Source organism: Micrasema longulum, unplaced genomic scaffold (assembly GCF_059751315.1).
Source record: "Micrasema longulum isolate JH-2025_06_02 unplaced genomic scaffold, ASM5975131v1 h1tg003662l, whole genome shotgun sequence".
In the NCBI taxonomy this organism is placed as follows: domain Eukaryota; kingdom Metazoa; phylum Arthropoda; class Insecta; order Trichoptera; family Brachycentridae; genus Micrasema; species Micrasema longulum.
Window position 1 is genome coordinate 1 of NW_028280695.1, and position 20792 is coordinate 20792.

At 31.3% G+C, this 20792-nt stretch overlaps 1 protein-coding gene across 1 annotated transcript; it reads left to right on the forward strand.

Moving 5' to 3' along the window:
* Positions 1-982: 982 nt before the first annotated feature.
* Positions 983-16297, forward strand: LOC148270628 (uncharacterized). Its single transcript, XM_088242336.1, has 3 exons — positions 983-1169; positions 1327-1840; positions 14050-16297. Exons 1-3 carry the CDS (start codon positions 1116-1118, stop codon positions 15063-15065), a joined length of 1584 nt encoding a protein of 527 aa, XP_088098462.1. The 5' UTR covers positions 983-1115; the 3' UTR covers positions 15066-16297.
* Positions 16298-20792: the final 4495 nt, after the last annotated feature.

Here is a 20792-nt window from a genome sequence, read left to right on the forward strand (position 1 = left end):
TGATAGCTCAGGTTTCCTAGAGAGCGTTGATTGTGAGCAGAAAATCAACCATAGAGGCGGTCATTCCCTGAATAGCCATCATAGGGGTACAAACAGTTTGGAACATTTTTCTCGTGTAGCAGAGAACATTTTGGTGTCAGAAAATGAGTGCAAACGCCATTTGAACGGTTAAAAATGTCAAAATTTTGATTGATTCAAAATTCAAAAAAAAATTGTGAAAAATACACTTTGTAGCACAATTTAAAAATATCTCACTATCTTCAAAACAATAGTTTTTGTCTTCCGATGGAGAATCATCGGAATCATCTTTCAAATATATTTACTAATAACGCTAAGTATGTCTAGATTGTCCATTTATCACAGCAGTACAGTTCAGTTGTATAAACAAAGTAGCTAGATAATGGACACCGCTCTTTTAAAGTTGACATCTCTGGTCACTGCAAAGACGTCCGTCTTGTTAAGCCCACCGCATCACAGAATTATCTTGGCACTAGATAACGGCACCACTTTCTTAGCAACCATAGCTTAAGTTTTACATAAAAAATCTGGTCAAATGTTTATTTCTTTCAATAATAAAAAAACATCAAAATGCAATATGAACTGGTATGGGTAACTCAATTTTAAAAAAGACAATTTGAACGCTTTGAGCTATTGAGCTGAAGCTTAAATTTCTAATAGGTGGCTCACAACTCACAGGGGTACATTGTGAGTTTTGTTTAAATTGTACGTGTACATAACGCTTTACAGAAAATTAAATATCAGGTCAGCTGACTCAGCGTATTATCGGTCATTCTGTGAACCATACATTTATTTTAGGGGAACGGTGTGAAATAATGTGAGCTGACTTGCGAGCCGGTTAAAAATGCTGTCATGCAGCTTAAAAAATAATCTTGAGTTACCCATGCCTAATATGAACCGAATTATTCTATACTAAGAATACATATTATATGGGCTGATACATAATATTCAAGACATTTTTTTCAGGGTGATAAATTCTCCATGCTGATCTTATTACCGAAGGAAGTTGGAGATGTAGATTAGTAGTTAAAGATTTAAGACATGTGAAAATTGAAGACATAGTGAATAAACTGCAGAAAAGTGACGTTCAATTGACTATGCCCAAATTTAAGATTAATTTTGAGACAGAACTCATTGATGTTCTTAAGAAGGTAAGCAATTATTTTATTTTAAATGTAAATTTTCATGGGATTATTGTTTTTTGCTGAGAATATTCTAATACATAATGGATGGACAAGATGACCATTTTATCATTTTATGTCATTGTTTACAAAATATGTATATGAATTGATTTTATTTGTCTTTTAGGTTGGAATCAATGAGCTGTTTTCTCCAGCAGCAAACTTATCTGGATTAGTAAATGAACTCGGACAAAGCCCCCAGGTCAACCAAGTGATCCATAAGACATTTATCGAAGTGAATGAAAAGGGGGCTACTGCTGCAGCGGTTACCGGAGCAATGGTCGTTCCTCTCATGGGAACTTCAACCGAAATCATGAATATCAACCATCCATTCCTCTTCTTCATTCGAGATAACACCACAGGAGCTATACTTTTCGGAGGACGGGTCAACCAGCCAGATCTCGTTGAGCGACCAGTTATGAGAACTACTCACCGTCCCAAAGTTCAAGCTAATAAAAACACGAATATTCCGACAGGAAATGGCAATCAAAATACAGCTAACCAAAGAGGTCGCAATCCAACTCCCGAAGCTTCCACCAGACCAGCTAGTACTTTTCAAGGATCATACGAGCCTCAAGGAAATGTGAGACCAGCTGTGCAGCCAAGCACCTACAATCCCTCGGGTTCTAATGTCAATGCAGGTAAGCGGGCGACAGACGCGTATACAAATGTTCTTGCCCTTTCTAACACACCATCATCTCAATATTCTGTCGACGCTAATCATCGCAACATGGGTTCATCCCCGCTTATAAATCCTAACTATTCTAGTACTCAGAGAGAAGACTCTTTATTAATTTTCCAGAATTGAAAATCTAAATCCGATTTAGAACAAAGTATTTTATACCAATACAAATTGATTAATTAGTGATATCATTGTGTAAAAAAATCCAATTTAATATAGCATTAGCCTATCGCCTTAATAATATATATAATAACATTAACTGTACATGAAATATTTTACATTTCCCAGTGTCTTAAATTTATATTATCTATACGTATGCAACTGTCTATTTTATAGGTTTTAAAAAAAAGTTACATTTGATAAATACTAATAAAAGTTCTATCAAAGTGTTAAAGACATTTTGAAGAATAATTAACTATCATTTATAGCTTTTAGATTATCACTGAATTTAAAAATTAAAAAAAGTAACCAAATATGCATGAATTTCCATCCTATGGAGTTTTATAAATCCAATAAGTTCCTTTTTACCAAATTTGATATAAAATTGATTATGAATAATTTTTTAGTTTTTGATTCTTAAGACTTTCTTTTTGAGATGAGAGACTGTCGCTTAGCAATATTCCTGATTCTTGAAAAAACGTTTTTTAAAGGATTCATCAGAGTATGTTTTTACAAGTTCCACTCAATTAAAAACCTATGATACATTTTTAAAAACCTGGTTAAAAATACGATTTGAATGTTTTTTTGCACATGGGAGTCACAGTTTTTTGCACAGTCTTCAGAGATTTAGGCGCGTTGAAATATGTACAAGAAATAGGCATAATTTGGTAGAAGTGTGTAGATAGGAATAATATTTAAATTATTAATGAATCTTAATTTTAAAATTGAATATCTACATAGACTGACGGACATTATACTGTTGACAAATTTTAATATAAACTTTTAAAAAGGCCCGAGACATGAGATTTTTACTATAAACATATTTTCTGATTTATTTTTGATTTTGAAAATCATTATGAGGAAGTTCAATGGTTTTAAAAAAATTGTATATATCGTCTTATTAGACTATCAAACTAAGCCAAACTTTTTTTTTATGTATCGTATCATCGATATTATTTTTTTAAGCATTGTATTTTTTTAATTAATCCCCACGTGATGTCACTATTTCTATTCAGTGAGTTGTCTTGATTGGTGGGTTGGCTTCCCGTAAACCGGAAATCTATCACAACTCTCTATCGTCTGTTGATTTAGAAGAACTAGTACCGTCGTTCAAAGTAGTTCATTTTTATGATTTTTTGAATGCATTTTTTAGAAACTTCGCTCTACAGTAAGAAAACATTTTTACATTTAATTTTCTGTAGCACTAAACTTCCTTGTCCACAAATAAAGTGTGTTAATAAATGGACGGCAGATTAAATAAATACGTTCATTTATCAAACATGGGTTTTGCAATCTAACATCATTACAAGTTGTCATAATGGATATTGTGTAGATTCATATAATCATAATCATTGGGATTATATCAAATGTAGCCAAATGCTTAAGGCACTGATTTCTATCATTCATAAATTTAATTATTCGTTTCATTATAACTGAAAATACAAAGTTTTGAGTACACTGGAACCTATTTTTACATGGAAGATACATTCTGCGCATTATCGTGTAAAAAAGTGAACTAAAAAAAAAAACAAAAGTGGAAGGTTTCTTTGCAGAAAAACTATTTTAGTATTTGAAAAAAACAGTTGGAAACAAAATACTTTAAAAAATCCCAACAAATACTATTATTCACTTTCGCCCTTCCCTTACGCATACCTCTCTGGGCCTAGTAAGTTAAAGAGCAATGTAGGGAATTGCAAAAACAAGTAGTATTACTATTTATTACGCATTGTTCAAATTTTATTTGTACAACTATCTAAAATAAATACATAACATTAAATAGTTTAATTAATGCTATTTTGAAACTGTGTTAAAAGAGGTTCCAGGGTACTTATATAATAGTAAGAAAATGTGACATATAAGTTTCAACCTGCGGTACCGTCAAAGTACCATAAATTCCAGATTAGAGGTCCTAGACAAATCTGACTCTGTCCAACTTGACCTGTCTATTTTACTTTCTATCACATTTGATTTACCACATTCTTCAGGTTTCTGGATCAAGCTGGTGACTAAGAGTTTATTAGTTGTAAGATATTGCACTTTTAAATTTAAAAGCTCATCAAAAATCAACAATTAAAATAAAACTGTCTGTTTAATATTACAAAATATTCTGTTCGGTATTTATCAAATTTGAAATATTTTTATTTACTTTTTAAGCGATGATTATTTTATGCCAGTTGTGAAGACATCTCATTAAAAAAAAGTCATTATCAACATGTTCCAGAAACCTGACGTTAGTATTTTAATAAACAAAAGTATTTTAATAAACAAAAAATAAAAAAATTGAAAAAAAAACTGTTTTAAGATTAATTGCAAAAAAATATAAAATCAAGAATTATTTTTATTTATTTTTTGTTAAAAATAGTTAAAAAGTTTAAAAAAAAATAGCAGATGATCAAACTTAGCTAAAAAAATCTTTTAAAATATTTTTATTCATCATATTTTTAACGCTGTGGTTTTATTAAGAGTTGTAATTTAGAAATTTTTCCGGCCGTGGTATCACAAGTATTTGCCGGAGATTCAAATGAATTTGTGACTTTACCCTATTTACCTACGTAAAATAGTTCATTTTTGTTTAAATCATTTTAATTGATTTTTCCGTAGATTTTCCAGAAATTTTGCAATCTAATGTATACCGCGCGTAGAAATCATTTTTTTTGACCAATTTCCCATAGCATTGAACTTCCTTTTTATGATAGTGATGTTATAATGTATTTTGTAAATATAAGTTATCTTTATTATACATGTTGAACTTTGATTAATCGATTGATGAATGAATTGAACTTTATTATGTAAACGTAGATAGTAAATATATGTATGCTTTGATTTTCTTATATTAATAGAATTTAAATATTATATTATTAATTCCGTGAGAATACCCCTGTGATCTAGTTATAACATTTTTTAAATAAAAAGTATTTTATGGTATTCAGTGGTTTTTGTGTTTTCTTCCTTCTCATAACATTTTCTAAACTCATACTTCTCTCTGGGTTTACAAATATTATATATTCATGGAATTCTATCATCTTTACTAACATTATTTACAATAAAGATTAGGATATTTTGAAGAATCTCTAACTCCGATCATCCATTATCTATCGAACTAAACATGACATAATGTTCTGTTTAATATGTCGCCGCCAAAAAGTTAAATCAGCCACTCAATCGAACATCTCGGCTGTCCATTAAATGCCGGCATTCAATTTAATGGCCAACGAGCGCTTCGCCAAAATGTTGAAAGCAACATTTAATAAAAGGGCTGAACGTTGCTTAGCTTCTTTAATTTCAATACAAAAATAATAATTGTTTAATTTTTAAAATAAATTTTGTTATGTGAAGTTAGGTTAGATTAGGATAGGTTGGATTAAGTTTCATTATAAAATAAATTAGGTTTTTCACTTTAACTTAATCCAACCTACCCTAATATAACTAAGCGGCCTTTGGTTTAGCCTTTTCCAAAGGGCTAGTTGTCAACCATCCAACACGTTGAACGTTGAGCTATCTAAATTTGTTCAACGATCGGCCTAGCCCTTTAATTGAATATTAGTATTTCATGAACAGCCTAGCTGTCCAAACGCATGGCTAATTTAACGATTTGGCAGCAACAGATACACTAACACGCTATTTCCTTCGCTGCTGTATGAATCGAGTGTAAATTAAAAAAAATTGCTAAGTATTATAATTGTTATTTATAAATGAACTAAAATTTTTAATAAAGTGATTAACGCAACATTTTATGTTGATCATTTGAAACATGAAGGTAATGTGATGAGTCTCACACTTCGGGCTTCAGTCCAGCCATGATGAAATATTGTAGTGACTTTCTCTTACCTTACCACTTCTTTTTAAAGTTTATTTAATCAATAAAGTTTGTAAATTTTTTCACACATAAATAGATTAGTATATTTAACGTTTTTACCTTTTTAATGAAGCAAGATGTTTGTGTTTAGAGAGGGAGTTTGTTTTACAATTATTTATATTTTACATTTTTTTGTAATATTTATAAAAATAAATCGATCAATACAGCATGGAAATTAAGATAGAGTGGGTTTCATACAAATATTTCATTAGGATTTGAATAAATTTACATTTTCAATACTTTTAAGTTCTAAAAGTAATTTTAAAACAATATTTCACATCGACCTTACCAGGCCTGGAATTACGAATAGAATTGCGTACGAAGAGATCACTCTGTAAGCGTGTATTTAGTACGTAAGTACGCGTTTGAAATGTGTTTTCTACGAGCGCTTTTACGTTCAGAATTCCACCACAGGAATCGAAACCGGAAATTCAAGCATGACAGGCAAACAAGTCGTCCACTACTACGAGGTGAGTTTCTCTTCAGTCGATTTCGAGAGTAGAGTTGAGAGTAGCTGACGAGCCAAAAACACTCATCCAGGATTCTGGTTCTATTTCATACACAACTGTATTCTTCACCCACCTGGAGACAGTCAATGCATAGAGAATAGAAAAATTCTCTATGTGAATGTGTAAGTCAACTATCTATAGGCAGAACGGTGATGATTACGCAGTGTGCAAAGTGATCGCTTAATTCAGCTGATGACAGATCAAAAGCTTTGTAAATGCACAGACTTCCATATTCTCTACAATGTCATCTCTGTTAAAAAAAAATATCTAAAAATAATGACTTACTTGTATGGTATTTATACATATTCTAAAAAACCCAGTATGTTTCTTAATATCTCAAATACATACTGTGTCTTTCTACCTTTGAATAAGTATTTTTAATATGTTAGTGAATTTGGTGCTTTCCTTGATATATTTACTTGCTTAATATCATACTACGCTCGATGGCAGAACAGTCTCTGGATACTAATAGCTTATTATATGGGAATTAGATTATAAATGCTTCATACAGTAGTTTATTTTATGATTTGCTGGGTAATTACTACAACTAGGTAACCATAAAATCAGCATTTGTGAGTTACCGGCTAAAAACATAATTTTTTACTGTCGCGATTCATAAAAAACATAATATGATGATGATTTAAATGCATGACTTGTCTATTTGTAGCATTCATGGAGGAAGATACTAAAAACACCCACTAAAAACACAAATGCATTTGTGTTTTTAGTGGGTAACTCAAAAATTCTGATTTTGAAGTTCCTCCAACAATGTTTTGAGTATGTTCAAATGACGGGTCATGGGCCCTGTGAATGCCTAGATTGACATATTCCCTTCTCAAAAATGTTTTCTCTCTCTGTTGCAACAGATTTGAAGTTCCTCGTTGTAGTAATTACCCCACAAATTATTACCATATCAACCGTGTTCAGGTCAAAGGCATTAAACCACAATTCTGGATCATAAGATGTAATAAAACATTCTGACATAAGGATTTAACTCAATAGACGTTTGCAGTTCAAATCTTTTTTTTTTTTTTACAATATACATAAGAGGTAAAACAGAGTATTAAAAAAAATAAAGCATAATTACATGGCATTGAAACAATACAACTGAGTTAAGAGCACTCGTTCAAGATTCTAGTTTTATTTTACACATCTGTATTCTTTATCTGTATGTGCACAGAATGACCAAGGAACACTAGCATCCATATTAAAAAATTATGTGCGTTAAGTGCATTTGTATTATAAACTATGAAAATAATGAACATTAAGTACCTCTCTCTCCTGGGTCTCAATCTTGGGGATTGATCTGCAACTAGCCTCACTAGTTCACTCCACTTATTCCTGTCCTTTTCAGTCTTTTCATATTCGTGTAGCTGCTACAGCGCACATTCCTGAGCACTTGGTCCATCTAAGTGTCTCTTTGGCGACTTTTGTAGTTTCTGTCGTCAACCATTCCTACTACGATGTACACATCTACAAAAATACATGTCAATATAGAAATATGCTTGACATAACAAATAAAATCATGTTAAAAAAAAAAAAAAACTAACAGTAGTCAAGACCATATAAATAATTTATGTCTTTCCTAGCCGGGTCTGTGTACCGTAGTTCAGATAATATGAACTGGCAGCAGTGAGCATCCAGGATGCGAGAAAGTGACATTTTGGAAATTAGACAAGCTTCGTTAAGGTTTATTGAACAAACTTATTTATGTGAGAGAGACAAGAGAGTTCAATTTTCACATTTTATAATATTTAATCAAGTAACTGCTAATCTTTTGTTTTTTGTAATAATGGATCTATAAGGAAAATCATACCAGAGTTTTCTAGCTAGAAAAAAACTTTTATAGGGGTATGTATAGAGTTATCTAATGCTACCTAATTGAGGATTCAATAATTTATAAATGGAAACAACATCAACATATATTTTTCAAACGCGAGATGACTACATTATTTATATATGTATATCTGACATATTTTCTTTTTAACCAGATTACATTATTGGCTAGAAAAATTACAAAACAGTTCCACATTTTAAAAAAGCTCTTCTATCGTGCAGCTTTCTTGTTAACATTTTGCTCAGCCACGTTAACCCATAGTAAATTGGCGAATATTTTAGATGTTTGGTAAAGAGGGTTAGAGTAGGTTTGGTTTAATCGTTCCAAATATTCCATCAATTTTTCATAAAATACATCTTCCACTCTTCCAAAACATTAAGCTCACTATTAAAACTTGGAGATTCCACGCAATTAGCTCTCACAATATTTGATAATATTGGAGTACAGATTTGCTGCATGACACCATCAACGACATGCCTCAAGCGATGGTAAAAGAACTTAAAAGAACAATAATGCACGACTTGCATCCATACAAATATTATGGTTGATCATCGGGTCAACTGAAATGTATGAAAACATAATATAGCATTTAATGTAGCTTGCTTGTTCAGCCAAAATGCAATATGGCTAATATACTGAAAGAGATCAGATTTTATGCTCCCAATAATTATACTAACGCGAAATCTCATGCCCTGTTTTATGCACCCAGAAGCCGTACAAATGCCAGTTAGAATTCACCCATTCAGGGTAATTTGCTTGCTGAATACGGCTTCTGTGGATAATATGGATTTATTTTTCTGTACATATAGGCAGTTTCACAGCTTTCTATTTTCTAATCATTAACTTCTAACTTATATTTACAGTCTGCATTGCGCGATGGGTTTAACAGCCCATAAAGTAATGCATACTACAATGAGGAACTTCAGCCCTACGGGAAATTGGATACAAAAAATGTTTTCTTCCGCGGGGTAAAAATTAGAGCATTAAATTGTAAGTCAAAGTTTCTTGAAAATGTACAGAAAAAATAATAAAAAATATTTTGATAAAAACGCACTACTTTAAATGACGTCACTGGTTCATGTGAATTAACCTATGATCTGAGAGCTATGGAAGATTTCCGGTCTGCTTGTCGCTTCTGGACCAATAGGAAGAACTGAATGAGAATAAGCGGAAATGAACCTCTGATGTCACACGCGGAGTTATTTCAGAAATACAAAACTTTAAAAAATCGTAGCGCCGATAATACGATATGTAAAAATAAAAAAATATTTTTTTTGATTTAGTTTAACAGTCTATTAACAAATAAAAAATTTGAAAAAAACCACTGAACTTCCTCATTATCAAATAAATAAATATGTTTAATTAACATATCTGTGTGTGTATCTAAACTCAAATAAAAAAAATATTTGGCTATCTAAAGAGATTGGCAGGTTTAAGTGAACACCTACGTTCTGTGTTCAGCATTCTACCTTGAACCACGAATTGAAATGATACCTACTATATTAAAATATTAAATTGTAAATTCATATAAATATGTAAGTATTTAATGTGTAAGTGCTCATTCACTTACATCTTATGGTACATGAGGAACTGGATACAATAGTTATTATTTTGATGCAGTGAAAACGATCATCCCACTTGGTCTTCCTATAAAATTATTTTATACTAAAAAATATGTTTTCTTGTCAATTGAGTTGATAAAGTGCGATTTTAATTTAACTTAACCCTACCGCTTTCATTCCCTTTTTCACTATGTGTTTGGCAAATTGACGTACTTCCTCAATCAGAAATCTACTTTCACTGTTGTATTTTATATAAGCTTAACATCAATTTAAACTATTATCTTTATTTAAAAAAAATATTCTTCTATAGATACAGTTGGCTAGGCCATATCCTGAAAATGCCTCCTGAGAGCCTTAACCACGCTTGCCTACTTTACAAGGCATCAGGTTCTAGACGTCCTGGACGTCCACTGCTGACTGTTTTTTGGCAGTTTATTTATTTATTTATTTTTATTTGGGAAAAAAACAACAGTTTTTACTTTGAAATAAGAATACATATGAACGAAAATTGTGAAAACAGTCAATAAAATTTTTCTACAGTGGTGTAAGCTATTGATTAAGTACATTATCGGTATCAAAACAAAAGCAATTAACAATTGTTAGGCACTTAGAAGTTGCAATAAAATAAAAATACAAATACTTATATACAGTCATAAAAATAAAGTAAATAGAAACAAGATCAATTTAAATTTAAAGAATAAGAAAAGAAAAAAGTTATATAAAAATAATGTAAAAGGTACAAAAATAGAATAATGAACATACGAGTACATATATAATTACTGATATCGTAAAACTAAACGGGTGTATGTCAGAACTTTGGTCGAGAACCTGACCTGGGAGGACGCAAAGGAGTTGGCAACCGATAGAGATGAATGGAGCCTCTCTGTAGATACCATATGCTCCAACTAGGGAGCGGACATGGAATGATGATGATTTCTAAGTTATAAAATTACACTTTAATTTTATCAAGTCACAGTGAAAGGATTGTTAGTGCTACATATGACAATTACACCACCAAGTGTTAGAAAAGCAACTCTACTTATCTTTGATGGGAAAGGCTAGCACAAATTATTTGTTCAGTTCATACCCAGAGACACTAGGGAACTTTCGTTTTGATTAGATGATTGATGGTTGGACATTTAGTCTTATTTTTTCTGTTCCAACCAAATACATAACAATGACGAAGTTCAGTTCTATGAGAAATTGGATATGAAAAATGTTTTCTTACACTTGGTAAAAATTAAAGCATTTGATTGGATGGCAAAGTTTCTCGAAAATGTGTGAAGAAATTGATAAAAATGAACTACTTCAAAAGTCATCACTAGTTGTTCCAAATCTACCAATGATAGTGTTGTGATAGATTTTTGGTTTACGGTAAGCCAAGAATTCACAGAAGAGAACTTGTGACTTCATACACGGAGTAACCTTAAAATTACAAAACTTAAAAAAAGGGCTGATAATACGATATATCTTAATCTATATTATTCCTCTATACGTGTGATGTCACTGACCTCTTCCTAAACGGCTTAACCGATTTACATTCGGTTTTTGTGTCTTCGTAGACATTAATTTTTTTAATCTAATAGAAGCAAGGAGCATAAATGTTTTATTCATCGATCAACCAAGGTTGCATTTGAGAAGAATAGATTTACAAAAAATGGAAAGATGTTGTTTTTTTGTGTATAAAAAAAATATGTTTTTGAATGTTTACAAACAGCGTTTGTTTTTTGTGGATCTTAATCAGATCCTTTCATTAAATTCCTTATAATTTCTCCCCATTTATTTATTTTTCCTGGATTTTTGTTAATACTAAAATAATATTAAATTAAACACATTTTTAAAAATAGTTTTCCTACATAAGTACACCCCTCTGTTGGTGAGAAGACCGGAGTTTGACGTTTGCAAAAAGAATGCCATATTTGAAAAAATATTTATTTTATGTTTTGGAATTCAATCATAAACAAGTACCTAGATACCTACTTAAACTCTATATTTGAATAAAACCTATTTTCAGTTTTGGAATTGTATCATAAAGAGGTACCTAGGTACCTACTTAACAATGAAAGGTCTTTTTCCAAGATAATAGCAGGCAAGTCGGGTCCGCTGGTATAAATATATGTATATTTATATTTTAATTGGCTTAGTTTGATACTTAGCATATAAAAAAACATAAAAAAATATTAAAACTACTGAATTTTTTCATTGAAACACTGTGATAAAACGAGCGAGTCTTAAGTTAATCAGAATAAAAAGTATGCAGCATAAGAAATATTTCTAATAATATTCTGAAAAAATATTCCTAAACATTCACTGTCTAAAAACATCATATTGATATAAACATAAATAAATTGTAAACGTATTAGTGACTAAGAAAGACTAAATAAGCAAAAATACTTATTTTAAAATTAGTTTTTTATGCATTTATTCAGAATTAATACAGGTATGGCTAATGAAGGGAAAAGCAATGTAACAATTTTAATGCTAATATCTTTAGATAGAACTTAAGAACTGAATTTTGGCCCTGTGGCCAGTGTCACAGACTCATGGATCAGAAGTCTGAGGATCGAACCCCGGTCTACCAACAACTCGGAAAAATTAAAATACACTTATATGTTTATAAATTTGTATAAACCACATTAATTTTGAGTTACACTTCGACCGGTTTTGAGGTTACTACCCCATCGTCAGGAATTAAACTAACTTATAATTACACGCGTTGCTATATTGCGTTGCAATTGAAATATTTGGGTAAATTATAAGAACGCTAATGTTTCATTTTTTATTAAAAAAATGTGATTTCATTGTATTAGTAGACAATTATATATAAATACATTTTTTTTTATTTATTTACAATTTTAAAAAACTCGTTAGGGTTACATTAGAAATTTAATATTGTCTAGTCATTTTATGTCTCGTCTAGTCTAGTTAGTTCAGTCATCATGTGCTTTTTCAGATTGATTTTAAATTTGCCTCCAGTAAAAGTTTTCAAGTAGTAAGGTAAGTCGTTGTAGTGTTTAAGTCCATTATGTAGTATTTTTGACTGTCCTGTGTTTGTCTTTGCTTTTTCAATATGATAGTGTTGTTGTTGTCTAGTGTTATATTTGTGTATGTCAGCATTTTTCACTAATATTATGTCTCAATTTTAGTCAAGTAGTTTATGTCAAACTGGTGTGTTTTTTTGTACAGTTCAGTCGTAGAGGTCAGGTAGGGTAGGTGGTATGTTAGTTTAAGAATTTTATTTTGTTGTCTTTGTATTCTTGTTATGTCTGTCTTGTTACCAGTTCCCCAGAAGGCGATCATGTAACTCAATTTACTTAAATGCACATGGCCAGGTACACAAAAAATAAGATAACTGTCTATTAGAATGTAATAAGGAGATGATGGGTATAATAGTAATATTAAGAAGGTCCTCAGTTTGGTCTCCTCATTATGTTACCCATATGAACAGTATGGAGAAGGTCCAACACAAGTTTTTAAGATTTATAAATTTCAAATTAAACATTTCTATTGAAGAGCTCAACTAAAAATGTTTAATGAAGCAGTTAAAATTAACATGTATTAATGATGGAAGGGAAATTTCAGATTTAGTGCTGCTTTTCAAGTTATTAAATAATGTTCTTGACAGTCCCGAACTTTTAAATTGAGTGAATTTTTATATGAGACAGCGTGGAATGAGACAAAATACTTATTTTGCTGTTGATTTGCATAGTTTAAACTATGCTAAATACTCACCCATTCCACGGTTCCACATGTTAGCAAACAAACATGGACACTTAGATTTATTTAATTTATCTTTATAGCAATTAAAATCATTACTTTTTAATCACTTCTTTTCTAAATTATAAAAATATACTAAGTGTTATACTTGTTTTACTATTTATGCTATGATACATCGCCTCTGTTACTTCAATACTTTTTAATTTAAACCCTTTATTTATTGTTAATTTGCTGCTTACCTATGTTATAATTTTTTTTTAAATTTTTCTTTATATTTCCTTATTTTCTGCTGAGTTTATTTAATGTATCTATATTTTTTATACTGTGTTCAGGTGTTTTGTTTTATTATAATTGTTTTTAAATTTTATTTTGTATACGTAAGCCGTCGAAATAAATAAATAAATAATGAGTTACAATAATACCAGTATAAAGTTTTTGTTGTGTTGAACAAAAGCAAAATAAATTGATAATTTAAATTCACCTCAAAGCTAAAACTTTCATAACATCGGTGTTTCTGTTTACTTACAGATTTTGGATCGGCCTTTGTGGACTCTCAAGCAAATAAACCAAAATCCCAATACAGTTCCAGACCGAAGATAGATGACCAGCGACGTCGGCAACAAGATCAAACGAACTACGATACTTCGGCACAATCAGGTTACCAAGCTGACCAAGCAGTTAGAGCTTCAACAAATCAGAAAGACACAGCGAACAACAGTCCAGCTCACAAACCGGGACAAGAATCAAACTACCAATCAGATAATGATTCTGGAATTCAGTATAATTCCAGATCAAATTTTGGTTCAGAAGAACCACAGACATTCATTACTAGGGATCAGTCAAGCAGTCCGTATGGACAGCGACCTCCGCAGTATACAAACTTTGACACAAGAGGAAAAACCAGTAGTATTTCACCCGTATATCGACCAAATCAGGAAACAAGCCCGGTTACAAGTAAAATACCCGCCTATCAAACAGAACCGCAAAGACACTTCCAAAAAACCAGCATTCCAGTTTCGCATCAACCACAACAAGAAACTAGGTATGAATCTAGAGGGCAAGTAGGCGCTAATCAAGCTGTTTATCAACCAGAAATAAACTACGAACAAACAAGTAAACCTGAAGAAAAAACAAGTTATAATGTAAGAGGTCAATCAAGTAGCCCGGTGGTGTACCAGCCACAACAGAGAGAAAGCTATGAATCTACAAGGAAAACCAGCATTCCAGTAATCTATCAACCAGTTCAACAAACCAATTATGACAACAGAGTGCAAACAACCGCATCACCAGTATACCATCACAAACAAGAAACAAAACCAGAAGATCCACCAAAAGCAAAATATCAGTCGGAGTACGCCTCCAAGTATCAAACGAGTACGGCATCAACTTATCAACCGAAGCAAAGCCAATACGATTCCAGCATCCAACCGTCAAATTATCGCTTAGAAGAAAAAAATTATAGATCACAACTAGATCTTACAAGAAGTCAGCCAAGAAATCTTCCTTCAAATTTGCGTTCTATTAATGTGGGGTATTATCGTTGATTAATTTGTGAAAATTTAACATTATTCATTAAAATTTCACCAGTATTGAGACATAATCATCGACCTATTTACACCCATAGACGTGCCCAGAGCCCTCAAAAATGATGACACCTAACCATTTACATATTGACACACATAGACATGCCCTGAGCCCTCAAAAAAGATGACACTTAACACATGCCCAAACGCTCAGCCATTCCAAAAGCGTATTTATTAGTTCTTCTACCGCCAGCCAGATGTGATGTTTAGAACCAAAACCTAAATGACTGCTTGTGTCATGAAAGCGCGTAAAAACCTTTAGATTTGTAAAACTTTTCATTGGTAAATATTTGCTCATGAGCGATCAACAAAGTTTAAAATAATTAATATTTAAACACAAATATCATTTTTTGAAAACATCAAACTACAATTGCAAAGCTCTTCTTACTTACAGGGGTGCACAGATAGGAATACGTTTAAAAAAAAGAATAAATGTGAATTAATATTATTTTTGCGTTCCCTAAATCCAGTAAAATGAAATAAATGGGTTAAAACTATAAGGAACTTAAGGCAAGAATCTAATTGAGATCCACCAAAATTGAATGATAATTGTTAAAATTAAAATACTAACTTTTTTATATAGCAAAAATGAGTATTCTCCAATTTTTGGTAGCATATGCACGCTCGTTGAATGCAGCCCCGGTATTAATAAAAGTATGTTTTTGTGTCAGTAGGTACTTTAAAAAATATTTAACACTATGTGTGTTAATAGGTAGATGGACATAACTTCATATTTTAAATTTTGAGTGAAATGTCATATCATGGTGATTCCGTACTGATAGAAGACTATAATCAATAGTTATACTCATATTCATTTGTAATTTTAGATAAACTATTTTCGATTATGTCCATTTTTAATTATATTTATATGTAAGATAAGCCATTTCCATGACTCCATAATACAATATAGAAGAGGTTAGTATCCACTTAATGATACTATAATGTATTTTGTATCTGTGTGGTAAAGATTACCTTTTTAACAATTAAGACGCTTGTGCCACCTTACATAATTAATGTTGTAGCTATTAATTTTACATGTAAGAAGTTTAGTAGCAACAGGGTGGATAATTGTTTGCTACGTTAAAATTGTGTAATGTGCGAAGGCTCAAAATATAAGATACATATTGTACTCGTATCATTAAATTTGTAAGATGATTTTCTATACTCGCTGAAAATAAAAAGTTTATATTAAATGTGTTTTGATTTGTAGTTATTTATTTATTTAACACTTTACTTTATATACATATACATTAAATATACATAAAAGGGCGGGCATATTGTCTTAAGGCAATTTCTTCCTACCCAATCAAACCGTTCAGTTTGAGAAAATAAAAAGTAAGTATAAAGTATATATAAACATATTCTAAGGAATTATACTGAATCTTATGAATTTATACGAAATTAAAATTAATTGATTCATTCTCCCTTGAGGATGGGAAGTATAGGAACTTTTCTGTATCTGTAGTCATCATTCGTGTGAATCAGGGAAGTAAAAACATCTTTAAAATCCGTCAAGATAACGGGTTGCCGGTATAAACTAGAAGCTTGATTTTCGAAAGTTGAAGATGGCGTGTGCGGAAAATTTTAGTTGAACAGTCAAATTCAGGTTTTTCAAGCACGAGCCTAGAATGAATTGCTTTGATTTCATAGAATGAGTCATACAATTTGAACCACGGAGCTTTATTAAAGTTGTAATCCAAAGGTGGTATTTTTAACGCAAAAGCGCGCAGGAAACGCATTTTGAACGCGTATTTACATACTAAATACACGCTAACAGAGCGATCTCTTCGCGCGAGTCCGTTAGTCCGTCCGTTGTGAGAATACCAGCCCGGGGCCGAGCTATCTTCATTAGTATGTTATACTGAGACGGTATAGACTAATATCTACATTTATGTACGAAAGTGTGTAAACGAGAATTTGTATGAAAATTCAAAGTATCTTCGTCGATAACCGGTAATTGCACATATTTAGAAAAAAAAAATATATTTTTCATACACAAAACTTAATTTTACTTTGTAAATAAAATTTAAGATAAATTTTAACATCCCATTAGAATAACCCTAGGGTGCTATTTTAAACCGCTCTCGCGGCAGCAGAAAACACTTTATTTAATATGTAGTTACACGAGATAAATGGTTTTTATACGGCTGCGAGAGCGTTTGGAATATCAGGCTGGTATTCCGAACGCGTTTACAGCGCGCTATAATTATTTCATATTATTTTCATATTATTTTTTTTTTGCACCACAACAGGCCAGAAGACCCAATTACAGTGGTGAATTACATCACAGAACATCCAGGCTTGAGAAAAATTACATTTTAATTTTTGTGTTCTCAACGGGAATCGAACCCGGAACCTTCCGTGCATGAGTCAAGCGTCTTGACCACTACACCACGGAGGCCGCCAATGCGTATTTAGTACGTAAAAACGCGCTATACCGCGCTATAATTTCGTTTGGAATACCAGCCCAGGGCCTGCCAGGACCAGCCCAGCCCAGCCCAGGGTCCTGTTTGACGGAATATGATCAGTCATTTTAGAGTAGAATCGTATCTCGTTTCGATTTTATCTAAATCCGTAAACATCGCCTTAAAATGACTAAATGTTCCACAAATGCATTAACTCGCCCTCAGCTTCTTTGATGCATGTCATTGTAATGTTAAATTCCAGAAATTGTTAATTTTATAATGTTAAATATATTTAAAAAACTTAAAAGATGTGTAATCGAAACAATGATGTATGTTATTATTTTAATTACGTATATTAAATGCTCGAATTCGGGGTTTGTACGGTGCTTTTCGCTATTTTATATAAGTACTTATTTTGTTGTAAACAAATTTATAGGCGTGCGTACTTTACCTATATTATGTGTTACTGTATAACATTTACAGTGCAGATTTTGTATTGATGAATCAGCGGGCCGGGGCTCTGCTCCTAGTAGAGCGGTCGTGTTATTGAAAATTGTAACAATAATCAGTAATGTGTTTACTGGTGAAATGTTTAAAGTTTATTACGTGGTATCGTAGCGTTTATTAAAATATTTACAGTTCTGAATGTAACGATAATTTTGAAAGTGTCGATTTATTACGAAATGATTATATTTTCCTTCGATAAAGAGATTTTAATTAATTAACTTTACAGCGAAAATATTTTTATATAATTTAGTGTGGTTCGTTTGTTGAGGAGTGGACGCGATTTGAATAAACTATATTATTATTGGGGAAGCGAGGTTGCGTAACTCTACTAACCTGCTGATGATTAGGCGTGACGTGTGATGGAACCTTACTGGAGAAGCTGGCGATCGTGAGACGATGGCACAGCTTGCATGGAGCTGGCGATCTAGATGGACGCAGGCACCGCTCGCTAGTTGAATGTTTTTTTTTAAAGCACTTCACTTGTTTGATGTTAGATTAGTACTGAAAAAATAACGTTTTTTCCGGCACACACACGTAGAATTATTATTGTTACCTGAAGTGCGCTAGGAAATGGGCAAACGGGTAGGTAAATATATATTTAGTTGAGAGTTGGGCCTCGATTATAATAGAAAGTTAACATTTATCATCAATTTTATCTGTATATTAAAATTAAGTTTTCTGTATGAAAAGCAGAATATGCATACATTTTTTTCATCTAAACATGTTCAATTATAGGTTACCGACGAAAATATTTTAAATGTTCAGGCAAATATAATCATTTTCGTAGACAAATATCGGTTTTTCTTTATAGACAGTCAAAAATAACTCTGTTAACTTTCCATTGCAATTGAGGACCGTTTTAACAAAGCGAAATATCCACAAAATATAATTTTTTCATGAGAAGGTTTTTTTCATGTGATAAATAAAACTATTACGATTTTATATAAAATAAAAATTACACTGTATAGATATATAAAATCCTTACACATGTACTAAAAATCAATGTAGAATGAGTAAAGTTATTTATAAAAATGTTACAAATTCACAATTTTCACAAAAAAGAAACATCTACATATTTTTGAGATAGGAATGTATGGAAAATTGATTTATGTTGGGAATTAAATAAGTTGACTTTTGCATGAAATCATTTTAAACAGATTTTTTGTAAAATTATATGTCTTCTGACATATCTAAGTACCTATGTAAATGTACACATTTACATCCTATATATTTTTTACATACATAATCGTCTAACTGACTATTGTATCGAAAATAAACTGTTTTTGAATATAAATGAATGTGTCTGTATTACATTCACAAGGAAAAGAAAAATTCTTAATTTTGATTACAAACTAAACAATAATGTACTAATGAGAAAGCACGAAATTAAAGATCTTGTTTTAGGATTGTTTTAGACTCAAAACTACTTTTTGAATCGCATATCAATAAAATTACCTCCAAAGCATTGAGCATGTTAGGTTTCATAATTCGAATGAGTAAACACTTTGATAATCCAATACAAAACCGGTATTTCTTATGTATCTACTCTCACTGCCTCCACCTTCCATGGAATCATTTCTCTACAATACCGCAGAGTGTGTGCGGACCAACTACTGCTTTACAAAATTGTGACAGGAATGGTTGACTGTACAGAGCTGCTTGGTTTAATAACAATACATGTGCCAGTCAGGATTTGTAGACGGTACCACCTGTTTCATGTACCAATAAGTAAAACATCGTATGTTAAAAATGCTTTTTTTCGTAGGACTTTTTCAATGTACAATACAAAATTTAAAAATATAGATTCTACAAACGTCACTCTGTCAGATTTAAAATTTACACTAATAATGTATTATGTAACTTAGTAGACATTATAATAATAAATATGTACATCTCCCCCCCCCCCCCTCCTTATCCTCTCTTCAAGCATTTTTGTCCTTATCCCGCCCAATTTACAGTAACTTAATGTTCTTAAAATTAATATTTAAAAAATCTTTGATTATTGAGTACATGAAAAAAACATTCTTATACGTATAAATTTTATGTATTTATTTGATATGTAATATATATTTTCTTTACTAACTTTGTATACTATGTGGAAATCTGTTATTAGTTCTGAGTTTATACACTATATCTGTTTGTTTACTAAAAATATGTATGTAGAACTGTTGATTTCCCTAATAAAATAAAATAAAATAAAATAATAGCACAAATAAAGTGATAACAAAATATATTTCAAATAATATTATTCTATTTTTATTATTATTTTTATTTTTTAAATTTTACAATACTCCCAAGGGGCATTTACAAAAAATATACAGGTTAGTACAAACATAGGAAGTAATAATTTAAAAAATAAACAACGCTTTTTTGTATGTAAAAACAATAAAAAGCATATTACCATGCAAAATAAAAAGTGAAACTTTACATCGTAAAAAAGAAAAAAATATATTGATGTAAGAAAAGTAATTGAATTAAAAAGGAAATTGTAAATAACTTGTAAAGAATTTAAACAAAACTAAAAATAAGTACATATTTTTTTTAACATTGTTTTTTGCACCACAACAGGCCAGGAGGCCTAATCACAGTGGTGAATTACATCACAGAGCACCCAGGATTGAGAAAAATCACATTTTTAAAATTTTTGTGTTCTCACCGGGAATCGAACCCGGAACCTTCCGTGCGTGAGTCAAGCGTCTTGACCACTACACCACGGAGGCCGCTACTTATACGTATATAAAAAAATGGTAATAACAAATTATTGTTAAAACAAATA

Excerpts from the sequence above, each read along its gene's own strand:
- LOC148270628 (XM_088242336.1), top strand. The coding sequence starts at position 1,116 with ATGCCCAAATTTAAGATTAATTTTGAGACAGAACTCATTGATGTTCTT. Across the intron at positions 1,170-1,326 it reads TCATTGATGTTCTTAAGAAG|GTTGGAATCAATGAGCTGTT; the intron begins GTAAGCAATTAT and ends TTTGTCTTTTAG. Across the intron at positions 1,841-14,049 it reads GGGTTCTAATGTCAATGCAG|ATTTTGGATCGGCCTTTGTG; the intron begins GTAAGCGGGCGA and ends GTTTACTTACAG.